The sequence below is a fragment of the Abramis brama genome (genome assembly GCF_963993115.1).
Source record: "Abramis brama genome assembly, chromosome: 1".
Lineage (NCBI taxonomy): Eukaryota > Metazoa > Chordata > Actinopteri > Cypriniformes > Leuciscidae > Abramis > Abramis brama.
In genome coordinates, this window is record NC_139963.1 from 32,612,914 (window position 1) to 32,638,284 (window position 25,371).

At 36.8% G+C, this 25,371-nt stretch overlaps 1 protein-coding gene across 9 annotated transcripts; it reads right to left on the minus strand.

The window, feature by feature from the left end:
* Positions 1-398: 398 nt before the first annotated feature.
* nmrk1 (nicotinamide riboside kinase 1) lies at positions 399-24,557 on the minus strand. 9 transcript variants are annotated; one of them, XM_084124878.1, is made up of 10 exons: positions 14,674-14,830; positions 14,026-14,113; positions 13,877-13,925; positions 12,078-12,243; positions 4,846-4,917; positions 4,656-4,762; positions 4,468-4,559; positions 2,001-2,312; positions 1,142-1,284; positions 399-908 (listed from the first exon to the last, which is right to left on the minus strand). In XM_084124878.1, the coding sequence occupies exons 2-8, from the start codon at positions 14,110-14,112 to the stop codon at positions 2,307-2,309; spliced, it is 579 nt and encodes a 192-aa protein (XP_083981004.1). In that variant the 5' UTR covers position 14,113; positions 14,674-14,830; the 3' UTR covers positions 399-908; positions 1,142-1,284; positions 2,001-2,306. The 9 variants fall into 9 exon arrangements, with proteins under 9 accessions (XP_083981004.1, XP_083981003.1, XP_083980998.1 ...); XM_084124877.1 differs by having other exon boundaries at positions 14,026-14,147; positions 14,674-14,826; XM_084124872.1 differs by lacking the exon at positions 14,674-14,830 and adding an exon at positions 14,195-14,544.
* Between the last annotated feature and the right edge of the window lie 814 nt (positions 24,558-25,371).

The window sequence follows — 25,371 nt, forward strand, 5'->3', positions numbered from 1 at the left end:
AAAAGCACAGACTGAAACAAAGGGGACATTTTCAGATCCTTTTTCTGTTGTTTGTCAGAATGACATACATTCGCCGTTATTTTTCCTGGTCAGTGGCGGAATTGTTTTCTGAAACTGCAAAATAGCACCAGGTAATGTTTGCGCTGGAACACGCCTCCTCTTTTCCCTGAACAGCCCCCTGGAGCGCAAGTTCATTCCCTAATTTACCGACGTGCGTCTGTGGAGGGAAAAGTCCGCTGTGCGTCGGGTGCAAAATAGGAATGATACATGTGCGCTGGGTGCAAGATAGGGCCCTTAGTGTGTATTACTGAAGCTATCCATTGAGGTTATCAAAAATATTTACATCAGGTGATTAAGAACAACATCCACAGTGGATTACATTACACACAAGGCACAAGTTACAAATATATGTTTATTCAGAACCCATAGTAAAATAGAATCAAAACAGGAACTGCCCAAACTGAATCGCTCATTTAATGCTAAAGTATTTGAACTAGCATGTAAAGCTGTAGATTTATACATAACTCTTATTTACAGAATAGAAGACTGAGAATTAAAAAATAAAGACATTTAGAAGAGAGGAGCTAATTTCTCTGAATCTTTGAATGTTATATTTCAACAAATACATAAGCCAACCTCAAATCAGATTGAACTCAAAGTAGTTCAGTGGGACTGAATGAGTTACAGCAACATTCAAAACTGTACAATATGCATCACACTGAATATATTGTGTGTACTGAATGTGGAACTATATTTACTTAGCAACAGCAAATTATGTGGTTGTCCATTTTGTTATTTATGTGGATGTATCATGTTAAGTCTTTCCTTCGGGGAATGGTCATGATCTCGTACACTTCATTGCCAGACCTTTTCTCTTCTTCTCTCTGACCTCTGATCAGTTTCTTCATCTGGAACAAAAGAGAGGAACAATCAAACTTGCTTATTACACATTTGCTGAAAAATGCCTCTCAAAATTAAGATTAAAGTATTGGTCATAGACAATAAGTGTGTAAAGATATGGCTGGAGATAACCGAGAATACACACAGACAAATCTGAAATCAGCACTTTCCAGTTTGTGTGCAATGCATTTACAAAGTTTCTGATGACCTTCAGATTTACAAACAGGTGTATGACATTCACCTTGGGCACCATCCACACTCCAAGCACAAGGAGTACCAGCAAGAGCACACTGCCAGCGGTCAAAGCTGTCACTGGTATCAGTAAATCATTCATGCCATTGGACTTTGAACTTTTGGAAGAGGCCGGAATGATCTCTGGCGGGTCTATAAAGAAAAATATAAATAACTAACTAAAATAATAAATAAATAAGTGTTCAGTATGGACAGATTCATGCATCACTTGCTTCAAAACTATAACGAACCATGTTTTGCGTTAAAACCTTTTACACTGAAAGTCAAACTAAGTTTGTGTACTGAATTTGGCAGGTAAGAAAAGCCTTTTTGACAGGAAACATGCATTTGTTTATTTTAATTTTCTTAGATTCTCACTAGCTGCCTTTAGGACAGGGGAAAAAATAAAGAAAATAAATACTACTGTCCAAATGCTTGGGGTTGGTAAGATTTTGATGCTTGTGAAAGAAGTCTCTTTTGCTCAACCAAGGCTGGATTTATTTGATCGAAATATAGTAAAAACAGTAATATTGTGAAATATTATTACAATATAAAATTACCGTTTTCTTTTTTTATGCTGATTTGCTGTTCAAGAAAAATTATTATCATCAATGTTAAAAACACTGCTGCATAATGTTTTTGTGAAAACCATGATAAGTTTTTCAAGTTATCTTTAATGTCACTTTTGATCAACATAAAGCGTAATTATCGAATCATTTTCTTTTAAAATTACTGACCCCAAACTTTTGAACGGTAATGTATATCTTAAATAATACCACTACAGGTATTGTGAATTCTAAATTGCCTCTAATTACATGCTGAAAATTAAATCTCAATAAAAAAATAAAAAAACAGAAATGTGCGCTCACCTTGAACCAAAAGAAAAACACCTGAATCATCCATTTTACACATCCCTTCAAGCACCACGCAGGTGCACCAGTAAGCCCCAGTGTCTTTCAGTCCTAGATTAAAGATGTTTATAGTTAGGGTCTTCTTGTCATTTTTGACTTCAACACGTCCTTCGTAGTCTTTGTGGAGTAAAGTTAATTGGTCCTTTTTGAAATCGTAGTAGAAGATTTCAAGTCTGACCGAACGCCGGCTGTACAGATTCACACCCATCGCGTCTGCCTGAGGTGCAGGACACTTCATAGTGTAATTGTCACCTTTATATTTACTCACATCTAAAAATGATACAAAGAAACAGTCTGGATCAGTTCACAGCATCCATCAAAACAGAAGTCGAGAGAACATTGAAGAATCAGGTGTTCTTGGCACTAAATGAGACACCAAGACCAACACCTGGACAGTGTAGATGAATGTACCTTCTGTGGTAGGTCACCTATTTTCTTATCATTATGAGTAATATTGCTTATTCCTCATCATTATAAGTTGAGTGCTACATCTGATGTTTCAAAAATTTGAAATTTATGTTGTTCCTCGTGTCATCTTAAGAACTTTCTTGTGTGGAACTTAAAAGAAGATATTTTGAAGAATGTTCCAAAACAAACTATTTTGGTGGTCTATGCACTGAGACATTCTTCAAAATATCTTCTTTTATGTTCCTCAGAAAAAAGAAAGTCATACAGGGTTGGAATGACATGAGGGTGAGTGAATGATAACAGCATTTTTAATTTTTAGGTAAAAAAATAAAAGTTAAAAAATAAAAAATAAACATTTACAATTATAAAGTTTTTAAACCGTCAAGAGGCATTTTGGATGCACTCATAAATAAAAAATAAAATGTATCGCTGTCTAAAGAAAGTAGGTCAACTAATAACACTTTGTAACACACAAATTACTAAAATGTATAATAGTGAAAACACAAAGCACTAACCTGCACTTGCAACAAGGTTGCAGAGACAAAGAACAACCAACAAAAATAAGATGGTTTGCAGAGACCTCATTGTTATTGTCATAAGTGTATCTTAATCAGTGTCCTCCATCTAAACACAGAAAACTAAAACTGAACGTCAGACTGCAATGCATGTATATATATATATATGTGTGTGTGTGTGCGTGCTCCAGCCCACAACCACTGAAACTATCAACTTAGTCAGCAAACTTCAAACGAGTCATACCAAAACATTTCCAAGAGTTCTACTTATAAATAAGAAAACACAATCATTTGATTAATTTGCTTATCAATTGATGTGATGAGCTAGAATTTATAAGAAATCATCTATAGAGAATGATGTGATTGCAAGCAGATTGAGTTAAGGACCTATCAGCCTGAGCATCTAGTTTCATGACAGAACTTTGTATTTGTCAAAGTTTAAAGCTTAAAATTTGTCTTCACCCAAACATGAAAATTCTGTCACGAATTGCTCACCCTCATGTTATTCCAAACCCAAGCATTACAAGCTCAATCGTACTTCCTCGACACGCAAGAACAAACCTTCTTGTGGAATATCAAACATCCATGCATGAAGTTGACTGGTGAGGTTTGTTCTCACAAATCAAACAATTGATGCTCTCTATGTCCGTGCTTTGTTTATTGTGAATAAAAGCATAAATTAAATCTGTTCTTCAGATAAATCGATTGTGTCTTCAGAAGACTTGAATTAAACCACTCGATTCTAATGGATTATGTTTATAATGTCATTATTAACTTTTTTAACGGTCAAAATTTTGGTTCCATGGACTGAGGGATTGAAATCTCTCAGGTTTCATTAAAAATATCTTTATTTGTGTTTCAAAGATGAACGCGAGTTATTTGGATTTGGAACGACATGAGGGTGAGTAATGACAATTTTCATGTCATGAGTGTAAAATACAATAAATAAATAAATAAAGGGAAATAAATGCATATTTTAGGTTAATTTTGCTCATTCAAAACATTCCCATCATGTATCTACACAGTGTTTGAATATTTTGCGTAACAGATTAACATTCATCTGTTTCAGTCACATGACTTTTTCCACTCTAAAAAAGATGAATACATTTGCTTTGTACATAATCTTTGTACATATATTTGTACACAAAGCAAAACATTTCATTAAAAAAAAATAATTAGTTTGTTAAGATTAACTGCATCAAATGTCGAGTGTAATCGGTTCATTCACTTATTTTGAGGAATATTAATGCATGTTCTTTAGTTTTTCATACGAGTCACATAGTTAGCGCCAAAATCAGGAACTTTAATGAGGAAGTAAAATAAGCCATTAATGAATGTTCTGATGAACACAGTATTTATAGTATACTTGCTAAAACAGTCAGCTTGAAATGTTGGTCCTCACAATCTAGGAATTAAATTCAAAGAGATAAATAAATGATGTTAATTGCAAAATCATTGCACTAATAACAAGTATCCTGCGATATTAGTGCTGAATTACTCACATGATAACTCTCTGTCACCATAAGCATTTCTTGAATGTCTGCAAGAACTGTTGAGAGCAACGTCTCTCTCTTCTGTGTGCCATCCAGAAACACTGTATAAAGTGCAAAGACTTTCAGCCACACTTACACAATTTACCACAATAAAGGTGAATTAACTGTGCTTATTGAGCATTAACATATTATAGTACCTATGTCATTTACAGTTTCTTCCATCGCTTTTCTGTTTTTCAGGTACATAGGCCAAACATACCCATCAAAGTAGCCTGGTGGATCTGGAGGCACATAGACTCTTGAGCTATTGATCAGAAAGATATGAAGGTGACAGATGAGTTTGATGAACATTGTTTCGACTGAGACTAACAGGAGTCTTGTTCCTACCTTCTTCTCTCTTTGCATGTTTCATAAGGGATCTGCAGGAAGTACTTCTTGCTGAACAAGCTATTAAGAGGCCTGTAAGTACAACATACATGCATGAAAACACATTAAACTGTTGAATCACGAGAAATACAGCATATTTTTGTGTTGGCGCTATCTATACCCAAACTGTACTGAATTGGCCCACTGACAGGAGAAGTGAATAATATTGATTATATCGTTACTGTGCTTGACAGCTGGTATGAAGTGTTTTTGCTGATATGCTGTGTTTGGTATTGGTTAATATATTGTGGTTTGTTCAGATGTAACTTTGCAAACCTAAGCCATCATGAACGTCATGAACTTTGTACTGTAACCTACTAACCTTGTACTGTCATGAATTTTAAAATTTAACATGATAACTGAGGCCTGTAGAGTCTGAGTTTGTTTGCAGTTTCTCTGAGCACTGTATGGTCTAATCTTGGGGTGAATTTTTCTGGGACGTCCACTCCTGGAAAGACTGGCAACTGTCTTGAATGTTTCCACTTGTGAATAATCTTCCTCACTGTAGAATGATGGAATTAAATTTGTTTTGAAACGGCCTTGTAATCCTTCCTAGATTGATGGGCAGCAGCAATCGCTTCTCTAATATTATTGCTGATGTCTCTCCTCCTTGGTATTTGTGTTAACACACACCTGAATGCTCTAGACTAGCAAACTGCCCAAAAAATAATAAATATATACAGTAGTCAACATTTGAAGAGGATCAAAAAAGTTCATCAAAGTTGTCCTAAGACAAGATTGGGTATTGTTCAAAATTCATGTATAACTTTGATGAAAGGTTTTGATCCACTAGATTAATACTCCTAAGGAGTTGTCCACTTGATTCTACTGGACACATCGATTGATTGCTCGATTGCTCCTGTCAGATCGATTGCTCCTGTCTGTCTTGCTGCTAAGTGGTTTGCGTCTGTATGCTCCATGTAACTTTCTGTTTTGAATCTTTATTTACTATCATTCCTTGTTGTTTATATTGCTAAATATAACTTACTCATTACCACACATTAACCTGACATCGCTTGCTTTAATCTAAATCGTTATCGCTAGCACAACACGCTAGTAATTCGCTAGCCTGTTAACGTGCTAGTAAAACTTCTTCAAACTTTCTGGTCCAAACTTTCTCAAGCCAACTTAAAGTTTGTCTCGACAAACTTTTTAATCTAGTACTTAATGTAAATTAGATAAGTACTAAAGTACTTAACTTTTTTCTCTCGTGCGCTCATGCCATCCGTGCCTGCTGTCTTTATTTATGTTTTTTTTCTCTCGCGCCTTTTACGAGTCCATCAAACAACTGTGGTGAGTAGGATCAGTCAACAAACACGGTGAGTCATGCCATCTTCTCCTCTTATTGTCGCTTGCCGTTCGTGTCACATGTATAGCATAGCCTTCTGTCAGCACTAAAGGATTTACATGTGATAAATGCAGGCAGAGAGTCAGGCTGATGGAGAATATTTCAGAACTAGAGACACGCATCCAAACTTTAATTGAGAATAGTAAGAGTGCAAGGGCTTTAGATACTGCTTTGGATGCAACTAGCTTAGTGAACTCTGTACATTGTTCGTTTCCGGCTGTAGAGCCTGTGCAGCAGGGCAACTGGGTGACCGTGAGACGCTGTAGTCGCAGGACAAAACACAGCTCTTCCGTTCCGATTACCATAACAAATAGATTCTCCCCACTCAGTGAAACACCCACTGAGAATCCTGTTGAATGTGCCCTAGTTATTGGTAATTCTATTACACAGAACGTGAAAAAAGAGACACCAGCCACCATAGTCACATGTTTGCCGGGAGCCAGAGCGCCTGACATCAAAGCAAATTTAAAAGTGATGGCTAATGTTAATCGTAAATTCTCTAAGATTATTATTCACGACGGCACTAATGATGTTCGACTTCACCAGTCGGAGATCACTAAAATTAACGTTAAAGAGGTGTGAACTCGCAAGTACGATGTCAGGCACTGTAATTTGCTCTGGCCCCCTTCCTGTTCGCAGGAGTGATGAGATACTTAGTAGACTGTCCTCACTCAATGGCTGCCTGTCTAAGTGGTGTCCACAAAATATCATAATCATTTTCGTCTATAAAGAGCGGGGTACAACTTTATTTATTACTACTGCTTAATTGTGAAAAAACAGAGTTTCTAATGATTTGACCAAAAACCTCTGCACGTACTAACCTAGAAAACTGTCTAACAATTGATGGCTGCTCTGTCAAGTCTTCGTCGTTGGTTAGGAACCTGGGTGTGCTCTTTGATACCAATCTTTAATTTGAAATGTATCTAGCATCTGTAAAATCGCATTCTTCCATCTTAAAAATATATCTAAATTATGACATAGCCTATGCCAGGGTTCACCAATCTCGGTCCTGGAGGGCCGCTGTCCTGCAGAGTTTAGCTCCAACCAGCTCCAACACACCTGTTTGAAAGTTTCTAGTATGCCTATGAGACCTTGATTAGCTGGTTCAGGTGTGTTTAATTGGGGTTGGAGCTAAACTCTGCAGGACAGCGGCCCTCCAGGACCGAGATTGGTGAACCCTGGCCTATGCTTTCAATGACAAATGCGGAACAGTTAGTTCATGCGTTCATGACCTAGCTAGCTAATCAATAAGCTGATCAAGGCTAGCTTATTGTAATGCTCTTATGGGTGGTTGCCCTGCACGCATAATAAACAAACTACAGCTGGTCCAAAACGCAGCAGCTCGAGTTCTTACTAGAACCAGGAAGTATGACCATATTAGCCCGGTTCTGCCAACACTGCATTGGCTCCCTGTTAAACAATGTATACATTTTAAAATATTGATGATTACTTACAAAGCACTAAAAGCTTTGTACCCAGTACTTGAGAGAGCTCTTAACGCATTATAGTCCTTCACGTCTATTGCGATCTCAAAATTCTGGTCAGTTGATAATACCTAGAATATCAAAATCAACCACTGACAGTAGATCCTTTTCCTATTTAGCACCTAAATTCTGGAACAATCTTCCTAACATTGTCCGGGAAGCAGACACACTCTTTCAGTTTAAATCTAGACTAAAAACACATCTCTTTGACATAGCATACACATAACACATTATATCAACTTCTATAATTCAATGTTAGGCTGCATAAATTAGTAGGGCTGGGCAAAAAAATCGATTTTTCGATTAATCGTTTTTAAAAATGTGGTCGATTCAAAATCGATTCGCAAATGCCAAGAATCGATTTTTTTCCATCTTTATTTATCTTACCCCAGTATTAGTTTTCCTCCACTGTTCATAGGCTTGCAAACTCAATTTTATTGCTATGCTGTGAGATTTTATGTTAGTTTTATCTAAATCATAAAATAACCTCAATTAGTGCTGCACGTTTAATCATATCGCAATCGCGATGTCAAGCCTATACGCAATTAGGCTATATGACGCAAAATGCTGCGATTTTATATGAAATAAACAAATTTGGGCTTTTAACGCAATTAAGGCAGCATTTTTGTCATCCTTTGGCTAGTGTTACATGATCCCGCTCTTATTCATGCAAATGCTTTCAAACCATTCATGCGCGACAAGACAAAATAGAGCTCGCTGCCTGTGAATGTCGTGACTGTGACACAGAAAAACTTTTGATATCGTGCTTGCGCACAAGACAGCCCAGAATAGTTCTCTTTCGCGCTTGAACGAACAATAACACACACAATTATGCCAAAATGTCTTTTTGTTGAGTATTTTCATAACATAAGAGCAGTCTTATGATGAACGTGAAGAGTTATGACTCGTGAGAGAATGAGGCGCGTGTGAGATCCGTCTCTGTCAACAGCGGCTGGTCTTAAAGGGACAGTACACAGTAGCCACTAATTATCTCTGTCGTTAAAGTTAATCAAAGAACAAAGGGAACAGAGAAAAACACTCACTGCTCTTGACTAAAGAACTTTTGTAACTTTGATTAGTCTATATACAATTTATTAATTAATTAAGACTGTTTGATAACTTTATTCAATTTCTGTATATGGCCTAGCTGTTAGACAGGAAGGGCACAGATAAAAATTATATGCAATGTTTTTATATGGGTTTATGTGAGGATTGTTAACCTGTTTGATCAAGACATGCGACTGTTCTGACTTGTCCAATTTTCAGCATAAATTTTTCATCTTGCATCAAAATCCTGTCTATTCATTGTATGCATTTGAAATATAGAGTTGGGTTCTGTTTTAATGTACCCAAGTGTACCTAAAATAAAAAGAGTTTAATATACAGGTTTGTAGCTCTTAATTTCTTTTTATTAATTAAACACTTGAAAACTTATGTTCACTTTTCTTTTCTTTTTCTTTTTTAATAAATATAGGATTTGTATTAAATATTCGAGTCGAATCGAAATCTAATTTAGAATCGAAATCGGAAAATCGAATCGAGAATCGAAATCGAATCGAATTGAGAGCTTGTGAATCGAAATCGAATCGAATTGTAACATCTGAATCGATACCCAGCCCTATAAATTAGGTCAGCCGGAACCGGGAACACTTCCTATAACACCTGATGTACTCGTTACATCATAAGAAGAATGGCATCTACGCTAATGTTAGTCTTTCTGTTTATTCCGAGCTTTACTGTAGTCAGTCGGATCCGGGCCATATCCAGATCAGATGGTGGATCTGCGCCTGGACACGACCACAATGCATGATGCTAGTCAGCCGGACACAGGTCGTATCCAGATCAGGTGGAAGACCTGCACCTATACAAGACCACAACGCATCCCTGAAGTGTCAGCAGAGATTGTGTGAAAGACTCTCCCCTGTGAAGGCCTCATCAACACGACAGCCATCGGCACTGATCCACAACAAACTCGTCTCCAATACCGCGTGATGACTCTGATCTTCAACCAGATGGAACTGGATAATATTCTAAATGTTCCAATCCAATCTGACTTTTTACCTATAATTGACTGACTTTTTTCAACTTTGTTGGTTTTTGGCCTGCTTAGTTGGGGACATTTAATTTAATATTCAACAATATTATTGATCTGCCTGCATTGATACCATTATATGAGAACTGAACTGAGCTGGACGATGACATCACGGTTTTCTCTAGAGCAGCTAATATATAAATTAACTAAATTGATAACTTTTTTACAACAAAAATTAAACATCACTGAACTTACTTAAGCTGGACTGTGACGCTATTTTCTTCTGGAAACAAACTTTGTTGCATTATTTCCCCGTTATCTCTGTAAAGTTGCTTTGAAACAATCTGTATTGTAAAATGCGCTATATAAATAAATGCGACTTGACTTGTGGCTGATCAGTGTAATTGTATGTAATTCTATCGAATAATGACTGTATAAAATGTAATTAAATGTACATATTTATCATAAATACATTTAATTTAAAATATGTGCCAAGCACGTATGGTTGAGCTTCTAATTTTCATATTTGATGTGCTTTATGCCTGTGGTTGATCAGGGTTTATGTGTGAACACAAGCCTAAAATGAATCTATTTTAATAATTTCTCTTCATAGAAGACTGACTCCTCGATTCATAGATTGCGTTACTGTCTTTTTGAAAAAGTGTCAAAGCATTGGTTTTATAGACTTACAATGGAGGGAGAGAAATCTCTCAGGTTTCATTAAAAATATCTTCATTTGTGTTTCGAAGATGAAAAGTGTAACAACATGAGTTATTGATGACAAAATTGTAACTTTTAGGTGAACTATCATGTCACTAGTTTGTCTAATTAGGGCCCTATCATACACCCGGCGCAATGCAGCACCAAGCGCGACGCAAGTGTGTCTTGCTAGTTTCAGCCTGAGTCAGTTATCTTTTTCACATCCCGCGCCATGTTGTTTAAATACCCATGGGCGCACAATTGGGTGCAAATCCATTTGCTATTTAAACAACATGGCGCGGGATGTGAAAAAGATAACTGACTCAGGCTGAAACTAGCAAGACACACTTGCGTCGCGCTTGGTGCTGCATTGTGCCGGGTGTATGATAGGGCCCTAATTAGACAAACTAGTGACATGATAGTTCACCTAAAAGTTACAATTTTGTCATCAATAACTCATGTTGTTACACTTTTCATCTTCGAAACACAAATGAAGATATTTTTAATGAAACCTGAGAGATTTCTCTCCCTCCATTGTAAGTCTATAAAACCAATGCTTTGACACTTTTTCAAAAAGACAGTAACGCAATCTATGAATCGAGGAGTCAGTCTTCTATGAAGAGAAATTATTAAAATAGATTCATTTTAGGCTTGTGTTCACACATAAACCCTGATCAACCACAGGCATAAAGCACATCAAATATGAAAATTAGAAGCTCAACCATACGTGCTTGGCACATATTTTAAATTAAATGTATTTATGATAAATATGTACATTTAATTACATTTTATACAGTCATTATTCGATAGAATTACATACAATTACACTGATCAGCCACAAGTCAAGTGGTCTGAAAACGAGGTGTGTTCTGGCGCATTGTTGGCACTTTGCTATTTTGAGGCAACTGAAATAGACTGCGCCATTAACCAACAAACACCTTGTCTAAAGTCAATGGTGCAATATATATATATGTTATTTAAAGAGCAGGTTAGTAATATAGGCGGGTCCACAACGCGCGTACATTCTGCTTATTACACACACAGGGACGCGCAGCAGCACACCAAATATTAAAAATGAAAGGATTACAATGTAAAAGATTAATATTGTGTACATAAAGATATGGTGGAATCCGGCTTATCCCGTAGATGGTCTGTTCGCCGCTTTAACCTCGCGCACGAGCAGATCCGTTTGCGCATAGCAATCCCCCATGGCGCGAGCGCAACTGGCTTTTAAAGGGAATGGGAGATGAGACTCTGGTTGGTTTATTTCACGTTACGCCCAAAACACACCCATGACTCATTAACCCTTTTAGACCATACGGTGCGTGCGCCGACCATTTTTACTGTCGTTAAACTAGCAAAAGTGGATTCGGACATGCCCTAAGTGCACTTGCGCCCTGCACTTTAGACCATGCACTTAGATCGTTAAAATAGGACCCTTAAACTTTCTATTAATAGGAATAAATCTATTAATGAGAAAGTAAATTTCTTCCACTGAGATTGACCAATTCTGTCCAATCTTGCTTTCCAGACTGTACAAAAACTTAATTCAGTATGACTGTCTTTATCTCACATAAAAGGTAGTCTGTTGAACTAAAATCTAAATAAAACAATCAAAATAAAACATTACTTATGATTAAAAATGAGGAATCCTTCCACTATAAGAACAAACACATTGGGTGACTCTGATGCTGTGGATTTCAATGCACAACCACGAGATGTCATGAAGCACTCAGGATCCTCCTGCCACAAGTCAATGTCTCCCATCATCCTGTCCATATGCAGGGCATCCAAACCTGCAGAAGAGTTTTGTTAAAATATATAATTATATTATATATATATATATATATATATATATATATATATATAAATACTGAAACACTGGCCAATATAGTGTTGGAGGTTTCACACCTATACACTGTTCAAAATGATTATGCAAGTGACATATCAGGAGGATTTTAGTACAATAAACATTCAGATTTTAGTTTCAAGACAGGTTTGTTAATCTCAAGACAGGTTTGTTAAATATTTAACTGTCAAAAGATTTGTGAGTGATTTAAAACACAGAGAAGCTCGCTCAGATAAAGACCTGAGGAAAGTCTCTGTCAAACAAATTAACTGTATTAAAAGGGCAGCTATTAAAAAAAAAAAGCCAGCGTTGAGCAGCAAAAAGGTATTTGAAGCCACTGGTGTATCTGGAGTCTCAAGAACCTTTTCATGCAGGCTGGCATTTGTGTATAAAGTTGCATTTAAGCCACCCCCAACCAAAGCTCACAAAGAGAAACATTTAAAGTGGGTTTAGAAATACATGAAGACTCATTTTTAAATGGATTGATTTGAATGTTTATTGTACTGAAATCCTACTGATATGTCACTTGCATAATAATTTGGAACAACAAATCTTTACTGATTTTGCACTCCATCAGTAAGAGCAGAGTGTGAAGATTGAATTAGCAGAGCAATAGCACAGTTGTACATAAAATATTGCAATCCACACAACATAAAGTGGAGACACAGAGTTCAAAAGAGGACAAATTGTTGGTGCACAACTTGCTGGCTCATCTGTGACCAGGACAGCAAGTCTTTGTGGTGTATAAAGAGCTATTACAGGAGTAACTGTCAACGCAAGAGGAAGCTGTCTGAAAGGGATGTCCAGGTACTAACCCAGATTGTATCCAAATAAAAAACATGAATCCACAGCAGCCCAACTCACTGCAGAACTAGATGTGCATCGTTTCCACCAAAACCGTTTGTGGGGAGCTCCACAGTGTCAATATTCATGGTCGGGCAGCTATAGCCAAAACTATAGCTATAGCAGCTATAGGCAGCTATAGCTATAGCCAAAACTAGTTCCGAGGCCAAATGTTGGTTTCATTGGTGGCAACAGTGCAAATCCTGGACTGTGGACAATGTGAAACATGTATGGTTTACTAATGAGTCCACCTTCACTGTCTTTCCCAGATCCATGGGAGTTACGGTGTGGAGAAGCCCCAAAGAGGCTTAACACCCAGACTGTTGCTGCCCAGAGTGAAGCACGGGGTGATGGTTTGCTTAATGGGCCAAAAACTACAGAACCATTCTGGAGGACCATATAAACCTAACGGTTCAAACATTTGTACCCTGAAGTAGTTTCAGTTTCATTGTCCAACCCCTGTCTGTGTGTGAGTGTGTGTGTATACACATACCCGGTCAAAATTTTGGAAACATTAAGGTTTTTTTAATGCTTTTGAAAGTACTCTTTTAATCTCACAAAGGCTGCATGTATTTTTATACACATATACAGTATATATGTGTGTGCATGTATGTATGTGTGTGTGTGTGTGTGTGTGTGTGTGTGTGTGTGTGTGTGTGTGTGTGTGTGTATGTATGTATATGTGTGTGCTGTGGTCAAAAGCAAATCTGATAAGTAAATAACAGAACTGTTCTTACTGTCATATTGCTTAAAGCCATTGATATCAGTAGGGACCAGTGAATCATCCTGAGAAATAGACACATTAATTAGGATTTATCAGCTACATGCTTATGCCTACTTAGATAAAGATAAAATAATTTATTAAGATATAAAGCAGGTGTGGTACCTTGAAAAAGTTGTCTTGAGAAATAACACAGCTACACAGAAGCTCCTGAAGGCTTTTACTCAGAGTGGTCTTTCCTCCATTCGTCATCCTGTCACATCATTTCATAATTCATAATTATGGGACTGGAAAAGGGAAAATATAAAAACCCTGTAACGTTTGGTTTACTCACCCACCAATTCCTATGATTACTTTTTTCATTTTAAAGCAATGCCGATTGTAAACGTATGTTTGACTTTTCAACTTTTGTTAAGAAGCCAGCTGCATGCATTTACGAAGACTGGTACAACTCATCACAACTAACGGGTTGCTATCAGAAATATCCTACTTTCCACTTATGAAGTGGTGATTACGAGCTCATCGCATTCAAATTTTGACTTGAGAGGGCGTTCATGACCAAATTTTTAACTAGGAAACTAGTAAATACGATAATTCCGATAGAACTTTGAAGCATAAGAAACTCGTATATCTTGCAGCTCTTCTTCTTTGTTCCCTTAAAGGGCCAAAACTGCTCAATAGCGCCACCTGAAGCGCTGGGTCGTCACTGCTGGTATCACAACAAGTCTCAGTACTATTTAAAGGAACACGCCGCCTTTTTGGGACTTTAGCTTATTCACCGTATCCCCCAGAGTTAGATAAGTCCATACATACCATTTTCATCTCCGTGCGTGCTGTACCTCTGTCTGACGCACCCACCGCTAGCCTAGCTTAGCACAAAGACTGGAGGTAAACGGCCACAGCTAGCACACTGCCTAGAGCCCTGCACGGGGCAAAACATCCAGCCCTAACCGAGACCTGGCCCGTGATGTATATGGAGCTAGAATTGTGTCTTTATTACATGCGAGAAAATAAATGATCTGAAAGAAGAAAAAAAAAGTGTGAGAGAAAAAGTTATCACACTGATAGCAAAAAAGCATTTCATGAGAAAAAAAAGAATATTTGAGAGAAAAAGTTTTCATACCAATAGCAAAAAATAATAATATTTGAGACTAAAAAAAGTTTTGAGAAAAAGTATTTTCTCATAGAACATAAAAAAATATCAATTTGAAATTTTTAAAATTATTTCTGAGAAAAAAAATCTCTCTCAAAATACTTTGAAAAAAAACTCTCAAATATATATTTTTTGCTATCAGTGTGAAAACATTTTCTCTAAAAAAAAAGTGTTTCTCTCAAAACGCTTTTCTTTGCTCTCGGTGCAATTTCTTGCTCTCGTGTCAGGATCCTATTGGCCAGTCGGGTGAGCATCGTCTTGTCTTGGGAGTCAATATGAGATATGAGAAAATACAATACAATATGAGAAAATACTTTCTCTCAAAACTTTTTTTAGTCTCAAATATTATTATTTTTGCTATTGGTATGAAAACTTTTTCTCTCAAATATTCTTTTTTCTCTCATGAAATGCTTTTTTGCTATCAGTGTGATAACTTTTTCTCTCAAACTTTTTTTTTCTCTCAGATAATTTATTTTCTCGCATGTAATAAAGACACAATTCTAGCTCCATAGTGTTCAAGCCCTAATCCGGCCCCAGCCCGAAAACGTATGCAATTTTTCAGCCCGAACCCGACCAGAGACCAACATATCACTTTGAGCTCTCTCTGACGCGCGCTGTCTCTGATGCGCGCTGTCTTTGCTAGACGCGCGCGCGCGCGCGCACACACACACACACACACGCTACTAGGTAAAATTTTATTATAGGCCTCAAACATAACTACCACCACCGACAATTATGCCCACAAATATTAATACATACTGCCCATTACAGAGAAGCATAAGCATGCAGTAGAGAATATTATATAGCCAAATGTGATCAGCAGTAAATAAAGATTTTTGATGTCAAGTAACTTTACTGAAGAACAACGTTTCAAAGAACTCTTCGCCAACTGGCTAACGTTAAATAATTATAAAAATATAATAAATTTAAAAAAAAAATCTGTTGAACTGAGTATGCTCATTCACTGTTTATTCGCGAGTGTTGTGAAGAAAAAGAATAGCATCCACTGTTGAAGGCTTCAGGCTCATTGTTTGTTGTGGTAATCAAATCAAAACTCTTTCAAAATGCAGCTGAAGTATTGGGAACTTTTAATAACTCCCCACGCTCCAACTTCTCCCTGATGCTCTGCATGGTCAACTGTCACCTAGCCTAAAGGCTGATTTATACTTCTGCGTCGGACCTACGCTGGAGCCTCTACGCTGTAGGCAACGCGTTGGTTTTCATTTATACTTCTGCGTCGTTGTCCACGTTCACGCGCGCAGAGGGAGCATGTGAAACCCGAGGGAGCGGTCCTAGCAGACCAATCACAGCGCTTGCGTCCGCGTAGAGTTGATGCGTTGTTACATTTTTGGAGAGGTGCACGTCAGGGTACGCCGAAGGGTACGCGCGCTACACACAGCCTACGACGTAGCTACGGCGTAAGTTCGATGCAGAAGTATAAATTGGGCTTAATGCATTGCACGCGCGTCGCGTTACTCGCGTGATCGCATATTGCGTTGCATATTTATAATATTATCAATATAACAATATTTCATACAGTATGGCCTGCGCTCTGCACATACTATGGGCACGATGAAAGGAGAGAAGCTAAATGAGCCCGAGTCCGACCAAAGCCCGATCTGTAAAAAAAAAAGAATTGACCCGACTGCTCCCAATAAGTGACAAAATAAAGCCAACATTTTCCTATTTACATGTGATTTGTCACAGCGTGTACAAATAACAAGGTCATGAGACACAGACATCTTCTAACCGGATACATACTGGTCTAGAAGCACTGCTACTTGGGCGGAGTGATTTGCTCGCAGCGCCTGAGAAGCCCCGTGGTGAGGAGCAGAGAGTTCGCTCAGAATTGGAGTAAATCACTCCGCAGAAGTAGCAGTGCTTCGCCTTCTGAGAATATAGTTCTATGTATACGGTTAGAAGATGGTTGTGTCTCATGTGACCTTGCTATTCGTACACGCTGTGACTATACAAATCACAACATGTAAATAGGAAAATTTTGGCGTTATTTTGTCACTTAATGGGAGCAGTATGCTAGCTGGAGCCGTTTACCTCCAGTCTTTGTGCTAAGCTAGGCTAGCGGTGGGTGCCTCAGACAGAGTTACAGCATGCACGGAGATGAAAATGGAAAAGTCCTCCTAAAAAAAAAAAAAAATTATTTACAAATTAATAGAATGGAAAATTTTACAACCCAGAAGATATTTAATGATTAAAGTTTAAGATGTCTACTAAAGTAAAGACGTCTACTAAAGTTCTAATTGAGAATTAACAGAAGTTTAGATGTTAATGATTTATTGAATGCTTAATGTCATGTCACCATGATGGTGATCAGTGTTTGCGTTAGTTGACCCTTGACCTTTGTAAGTTTACTTTATTTCAGCAATTCAATGGTGTTTTCAGGAAACATCCTTGATAAAGAGAGACATTGATGAAAAGGCAGATGCTTGCTTCAATGACAATTAAATGACTACATTAAAGTAGTTTAAACAGCTGTTTTTTTTTCTGTAGTTTCAATACTGACCTAAATAATTAGTATGTTGAAGCATTAATGACTGAAAAAAAAAATAGCCATCATTATTGTAATTATTTAATCAACACTCATAAAAACCTCAACAATGGTGACAATTGACAAAATAATTCAGCTGCATTCATTTATTATGTGCCGCAATGCATTCTGGGAGCCATGAAGGTGTTTTGTAAGCTGGTACCCATCATGCACTGCAGCGTGTGTGTCACTTGATAAGAAACAACTTTACACCAGTCCTGAGATCGGTTGCACTGCAAAAACTCACATCATTTGATTCATTTTTTCAGAAAAATAGACTTAATATCTTAAGTCACTTTGCTTCTCAAGTAAATGTGTCTTGATTTAAGAATGCTATAATATTTTCTACTAGACAACTAAACAAAATACAGAGTGTAGACATGGTTGCAAAATATATTTATTACTAAATTCTAGGGGAAAACATTACGAAATGAAAAGCAAAGACGACCCATCGCCCATCCAGGCCAGGTGTTCACAATATCACAAACACAGGCGGACAGTGACAGTGGATAACAGACAGAAAGAAAAGCAAAACCTAAAGAAAATAACACGACCGTGACAGCACTTCATCAAATGAAACATCCAGACAAAAGTCGAAGACATATGTTGAAACCCTCAAAGGTCAAGAATGTTGTGAGACTTAATTTCCTAAAACCTACAGAAATGAATGAAAGGCATTTTCAGTTCATCTCTCTCTCACACACACACTCTCTATCTAAAGAACTGAAATAATGAAATTTGTTATTTAGTTTGTTTTCAGTCTTTTTGGCTTTATGACATTAAACAATCATTTCATATTGAAGATGCATTGATGTTTGCAGAATTTCAGTTTTAAAATAATTAGTTATTTCGTTATTTTTGAGTATTTGGCTGCAACTTTATTTGCATAACAAAAAACAAAAAACAAAAAAAAAACCAAGAGGTAGCCTAAGTGTTAAGAGCTAATGGAGAGTACAGAACATGTAATTAAAAACAAACAGTTGATCAGTATCAGTGAAGATGAAGGATGAACCATTAAATTGATCTGTTTAATTGGACTCTTGTTTAATAGTAATGGTATTTCTAAGTTACATTATTACATTGAGATGAATATCATTAAGTGGTTATGAAAGCTGGCCCTCATGTTGTTCTGAAGCTGAAGCTAAACTCTGGTGAACTCTTGGCATACTCTTGTTGTTATAGACAAAAACACTGCTTCACATACATCTCAACTGTGTTCTGTACTATGAGAGGCATTTCCTCATTTCGTGTGTGACACTTTTAGTTACTCTTATTCAGTTCATACATTCAGACATATGCTGAGAGACTCAGAGTGACTGCAAAAGACACAACGACATCAAAATATACAGGTCAGTGTAAACTAAATAAGCTTATATGACACTCACATAGTATATCTAGTTAATACTGAATACCCCAGCAGATTTTTGTTGTTGTTGTTGTTGTTGTTGTTGTTGTTGTTGTTTTGCTCTAGTCACATTCTCAGCTACAAGTTTTTTTTGTGTTCCCAGTACGTTTTCCTAAAAGGTACACAGCAAAATCTCCATTGTTATATCAACACTGCTCAGAGCACATATGGTCCCACTATACTGAGTGTTAAAGAAAGAGAAAGAGTCAAAATGTTTAAGTCACCATGATGGAGATCAGTGTTTGCTTTAGTTGGGTTCTTGGCATTTCATTTTATAATATTAGATTGCATCTAGCTTTAGTACTCTGGTACAGAGTAAATGTCTTCAGGTGTTATGTTTTAGTAGCTGATATCGAGTCGTTGGATCAAAGTAAAAAAATAACTTGTTACACATAATCGGTTTACTTTAGCTCAACTTAAATTTAATTTACAGAAATCACATTTCTATAGTCAATTGAAAGTAAAAATACTCTTTTGAGATTTGTTTAATTAGCATTAAATTATAAATTATTTGGATTAACTTAATTTTTAAAACTTTTATTAAATATCAAAAATACAAAACAAAATTACAAACAAAATATATCCGAAACAAAATTACAAACAAAATATATCCGAATTTTTGTCTGAAAAAATAAGCCTTTTACACTCTGGAATCAAACATGTAACTGTTTATTTAGTGCAATCTTCCAACAAACTCACAGAAACCAGAATTTCCACTTGTTCTAAAAACATTTGAGGAAGAATTCATTTGATTTACAAAAGTCAATACTGAAACCGTTTTAGTGCATGACTTAATAAAAAAGAAAATACATTCAATAATAAAACCGTCAACAATGTCATTTTGTACAAAAAAAAAAACATCCATAAATGTATACATCAATTCCATTTGCTACAGTAAAATTGTCACTCGGACATTTCAGATTATCTTGCATTAAATTTAGGAATGTAACAGAAAACATTGAAAAGCCCTTAATATGGCGTTGATAAATCATTCAGTGTCAATTAATTTGAAAAAAATCAATTCATTGAAAAAAAACATTGAAAGCTCCTTAAAAGACATGACATGCAGGAACATTTAAAGGGTTAGTTCACCAAATTAAAATATTTTTGATGAAATCTGAGAGCTGTCTCACTCCTTCATAGGTTGCTAGGTAATTTCATTCTGCCGGCCAAGACAAGTTAGTAAAGACATCATTAAAATAGTCCAAGTGGACTATTACAGTGGCTCAACCTTAAGTTTATCAAGCGACGAGAATACTTTTTGTGCACAAAAAACAAACAAAACTTACGACTTTATTCAACTATTCATTTTCTTCAGTTTGGGTCTGAGTGAGTTCACGAGAGCGCCACGACACATGCGCGAGAACTGAGATGATGACGCTCACGATCATTTGATGGGAAAGGGTGAAAGGTAAGCCATTCATTTTAAGGCATTGGCAAGGCGCTTATACGTTTTCTCGTTGGTTTCTCATGATTCGAACATCCAGGAAATGCACACTTTAGAACCATTTTAAACACTACATCGAGACCCATCTGCGGCATCTTCTCAGTTCTTGCGCATGCGTCGTTGGAACAACATGGGTGAGTAAATACTGACAGAATTTTAATTTTTGGATGAACTAACCCTTTAAAATCCATTCGCATCTTCGCTATGTCCATGACGATTTTTTGAAAGTCCTCAAAGGTATATTTAAGTACTTCTGGATACCTCAAGTTCTCAGTACGTGATTCCAAACATCACGGCACAAGCAGATGCAACTGAGGACAACTCATGTAAAACCTCAATACCATCAATGACAATGTTGATGTCCAGGGGAGTGCTTAGACCATCACTGTCTTTCACAGAGCACAAAAATGGCCATGGTGGCCTGTCCAAGTTCTCTCTGTGCTTCATCTTTCTGGCTTTTCATCTAAATAAGTTTAGATATTTATAAATAATACATTAAATAAATTGGTGTAATTTGAACGTTTATAAATAATTATTTTCAAAGTTGCAAAGATGTCATGTCATACAGATTTCATAAAATAATGTATTTTGTGTAACGCATTATGTAATGGGTCATTGCGTGCATGCATGTTTAAACTTTTATGACGTAATCGGAAACTACTGCAGTGTGTTAAAACGTCAACACTAATTGATCAATCAGGTATTTACCATATATTTATTTTTTAAGGTTATACAGTATGTATATATAAGGCTACTGTCACTTTAAGAATTAACACACATACCAACAAAGACAAACTCGGCAAATGGCAAATGTTTAAGACACAACCAAACGCGTTAAAGTGAAAACTTGGCAAGGTAAACATTTTCAATTAAAATAAAATATCTATGACCATTCAAACACCATATGACACTAAAAAGAACTCAATTCAGTGCTGTGCAATCATATATTGATAAAGTGTAAATTTTCTGATGTCCACTTTGAATACAAACTTTGAATTATTTGATAAAACACTTGCATTAATCAGTTAACTGATCCTTATGTGATTATAAATGTACGGTAGAAACAAACTTAACATAATTTGTAACATTACTCAGTCACTATATGTACTTTTGTGTCCACCATGAGGTTATCCTGCAGCAAAAGAAGATGATGATCGATAAGAATTTTCACAAGCCAAACCGATGTCGTCTGTGGTCACTTGGCTTAAACAGAATGCAAACTTGTCATTTGATTTGAAGCATAATCATCACACCAACTAAACTGTTGCTTGACTAATTTTAAAGTATTAACCACTCTTGCTACTTTATTTTTCTCATTCACCAATGTTTCTACATCTATCTATAAATTACAGGAACGTCTGTATGTCTGTCTGTTAACCACATATCTCTCAAACCGTTAGTCCGATGGATTTCAAACTTGACAGGTGTCTCGCTACGGGCACGAGTAAGTGCAGTGCCAAGTTTGACGTTGTTTGGATGAGAAATGCTAAAGATATCGTTAAATATATCATTTTTAAAAGGTTGAAATTTAAAAATAAACATTCTGACATTAGAGGGTTGTTTCGGTCAAAGAAGCCCCAAGAAGGTTGTGGTTTAAAAATAAACATTCTGATATAAACACTCTGTCAGCTACACTGTTTACTTCTGAATATTATAGTTTGGTTCCAGAACGTGATAAATCCATTTTGATTAATTTGAGTAAAAATGTGTTTTCTTTACCAAGAAAGTGGCAAGATGAAAACCACTATTTTCTGTTTCAAACTTTCACATAGCATCTTTAGGTTATAATAACATAAAAAATTCAAATCCAGATTTGGATTTTCAAAGATCTATTATAAAAACGGATTATTTTTCCCAAAAAATGCAATAAATTCATGACTTTTTTTTTCCAAATGCTATCATATTGAAACTGTTGAAATCAGTCATCACTAAGAAATATCTCCTGAACTTTTTTGACGGCGATCAGCTCACAAAAACTGATTTTGCACGGGCACTTTGCACTGCTCCATGAATCGACGCGCTTATTCATTTGTGGATGTTAACTGAATCTGTAAGTCAGCTATGCTGTTTACTTCTGAATATTATATTTCATTCTGGTGCGCTTAAAGTTATCGCTACTGTGTAATAGTAGCCTATGCTATTCACCAACTAAACATATCCTATTCAATGTGTTCACAGTCTCTTTCACGGGCATCATTTGTAGTAGCCTATTCACAAACTGTTTCCTCAAGCATAGCATTTTCTCGGAGTTCACTGTGTGCTTTCTACCATGCACAAATAAAAATGTCACTGAACTTTTGCTGTGTAATTGTAACAATGAGCACTCAAACACACCAAACCAACAATTACTAAAAACACACTCAAAAACTGATTTTGCACGGGCATTTTGCACTAGCACTTAGAAGGTTGTGGTATACATAAACACTCAGTCAGCTACACTGTTTACTTCTGAATATTATAGTTTATTCACAGCCATCATTTGTAGTAACCTAGCCTGCTCCCTGAATTCAGTGCGTTCACAGTCTCTTTCACGGGCACCAAATCAACAATTACTAAAAACACACACAAAAAATTATTTTGCACGGGCATTTTGCACTAGTCAATCAAATGTCAGAAACTTATGCAATCCACGGATGTCCAGATCCAATCACGTGGTTTCTGACTCGATCGGAATCGGACGTTACCTCCCGATCAGGACTCGGATATATATGTAGGCTATATATATTCTCATTTTTTAACACATATAGTTATGCGGTGGCACAGAGTTAGGGCGCATTCACACTAGCACTTTTGGTGCGCACCCGAGTTCGAATGACGTCAGAGTTCGGTTCGTTTGGATGATGTGAACGCTGTTTTCCGAACTCGGGTGCGCACCCGCGAACCGTACTCGAGGCCGCTTAAAAAGGTGGTCTGGGGCACGGTTCATGTGAACTCGGGTACGGTTCAAATCGCGGAAGTGAACCGCTATTGATGACTGTGGTGAGATCTGGTATTAACCTCACTTTCCTGAATAACCCCTGGTATCAATGTGTCTAGGTGGTCTTTTGCTGTCAGGTCAGAATAGATATTATTCCCTCATTAGCTTGTTATAATTTATACCAGTAAATCTAGGTGTAGTCCCTACACTCCCAGGAAACAATAATAATCAACATTTACTAGACATATGAATAAAATTCATGCTTACCATCCAGCAGAATCGCTCTTGGAATCCTTGTTTTCTTTGTTTAAAAGGATTAATAAATTGCTCTGTCTCTTGCTTTTTAGAACTGTTTGTAATAGCTGAAGTAAAAACTTAACAGTGAATGTCTTTTAGAAATAAAAATTTATTTATACAAAAGATTAAAACACTGGTTACACAAAAATTAAAACTCGTAGCAAATCAAAAGAAAATGCTACAGGTTATAAAACTTCAGCTTATTCAATCTCAACAGGGCAGTCCTGTATGAGTGAATATTACAAAGGCTAATTACCTTGAAGCAGTTCAAGCAATTGGAGTAAATACGAACTTGTTCTCATCCGAGGTTTTTCAAGTTACAATAATACAGCAGAGCAAATTAAACCAAAAGAAATTCAGCTAGGATCCCAGCAAACACAGAACGTTGGCGCAACGTACCCGACCTTCTAACAACGTTTTAACAACATGGCCAAAAGGTTGCTATAACTACGTTGTGTGGTGAAGGTTGTTACAGCGTTGTCACAATGTTGACATTAAACCACCGTTCAGGGCCATTGCTTAAGGTTGTGCCTAGGGTGTCTGGACAACCACTGGACTACATAATGTACTCGTCACTGCCCTGAAGCGGGAAAATCAGACTTTTGAATCCCAACCACCTGTTGGGCTCATTGTGTTGTCTTGTTCTTCATCGAGTAAGGATACGTGAGTACTGCGTTTAATTTAGCCTACCTCAGCTATCAAACTCAACCTACAACTTTAATTTTTAATGTGATTAATGTAGCTTGCACTGTTTAGTTTTTCATTCGATTTTTCCGCTATTTAGTCTCATTCGTTTCTTTGCTCCTCTATATCGTCCGGCTTTCGGCTACTGTCTGCCATACAGACCCGGTTTTGTTCATTAAATGTTCTGATCTGCCTTTGATTTTTATGTTTTATTTATTATACTTAAAATAAATTTTGTATATTCGTTTATTTCGTTTTCTTTTTCACAAATGTATTAGCCTACTTTTGGAAGTGCAATTTGATGGAGTTTTAATAAAGTTGAATTAACGAAACCTTCTGTCATTTTTACTCTTCAAAGTGTACACTTGCAGGTGTTGATAGCCCCATTAAATAATAATATAGATAAACAATAAACGATAAAAAGTATATAATTATCTAACAAAATGCTAAATGGGGGGATATAGCAGCATATAAAAATATTGTCAGAACGTCGTCTCTCAGTTGCTGAATGTCGCGCAACAACGTTGCTACAGCCCTGTCGCGTCTTACAATTCTACGTTGTTACAATGTTGCAAGCACGTAGACAGCGACGTTGCCATAGCAGAAATGCAACGTGCCAGAGACGTTGCCACAACGTAAATGTGTTTGCTGGGATTAAACTAGAAGAGATTTGATTTCTCTCTAGGGATGCAATCGACATCAAAATCAAAAATGCAGCAACTAACAGTCAAAAATGCAGTCATATTTATACGGAACTGGGTTACATTGTTCTAATGCAGTTTCTTGGGTTTTTTCCAAAGGAACTAAGTCTCATGACTGAGCCTTGCAACATCAACCGTCTCTTGCTTCAGACGGGGTTTTTGCTGATATCTCTGTTTCCTGTATATGGGCATTCTTGCGTCCTTTCCGTCCTCTGCGCTTTGGACTTCTATGTATGTGTGTGCGTGCATATGTATCTGGAAGTGTATTTGTAGGTTCAGAATACCTATTAAAATTCACAAATCCTGCCACATGACGTATAATGTGGTGCGTGCCTGCGTGCGTGTGTAACAACTGTAAAAGG

Excerpts from the sequence above, each read along its gene's own strand:
- nmrk1 (XM_084124871.1), bottom strand. The coding sequence starts at position 3,047 with ATGACAATAACAATGAGGTCTCTGCAAACCATCTTATTTTTGTTGGTT. Across the intron at positions 2,313-2,965 it reads CAACCTTGTTGCAAGTGCAG|ATGTGAGTAAATATAAAGGT; the intron begins GTTAGTGCTTTG and ends TATCATTTTTAG. Across the intron at positions 909-1,141 it reads GAGTGTGGATGGTGCCCAAG|ATGAAGAAACTGATCAGAGG; the intron begins GTGAATGTCATA and ends CTTTTGTTCCAG.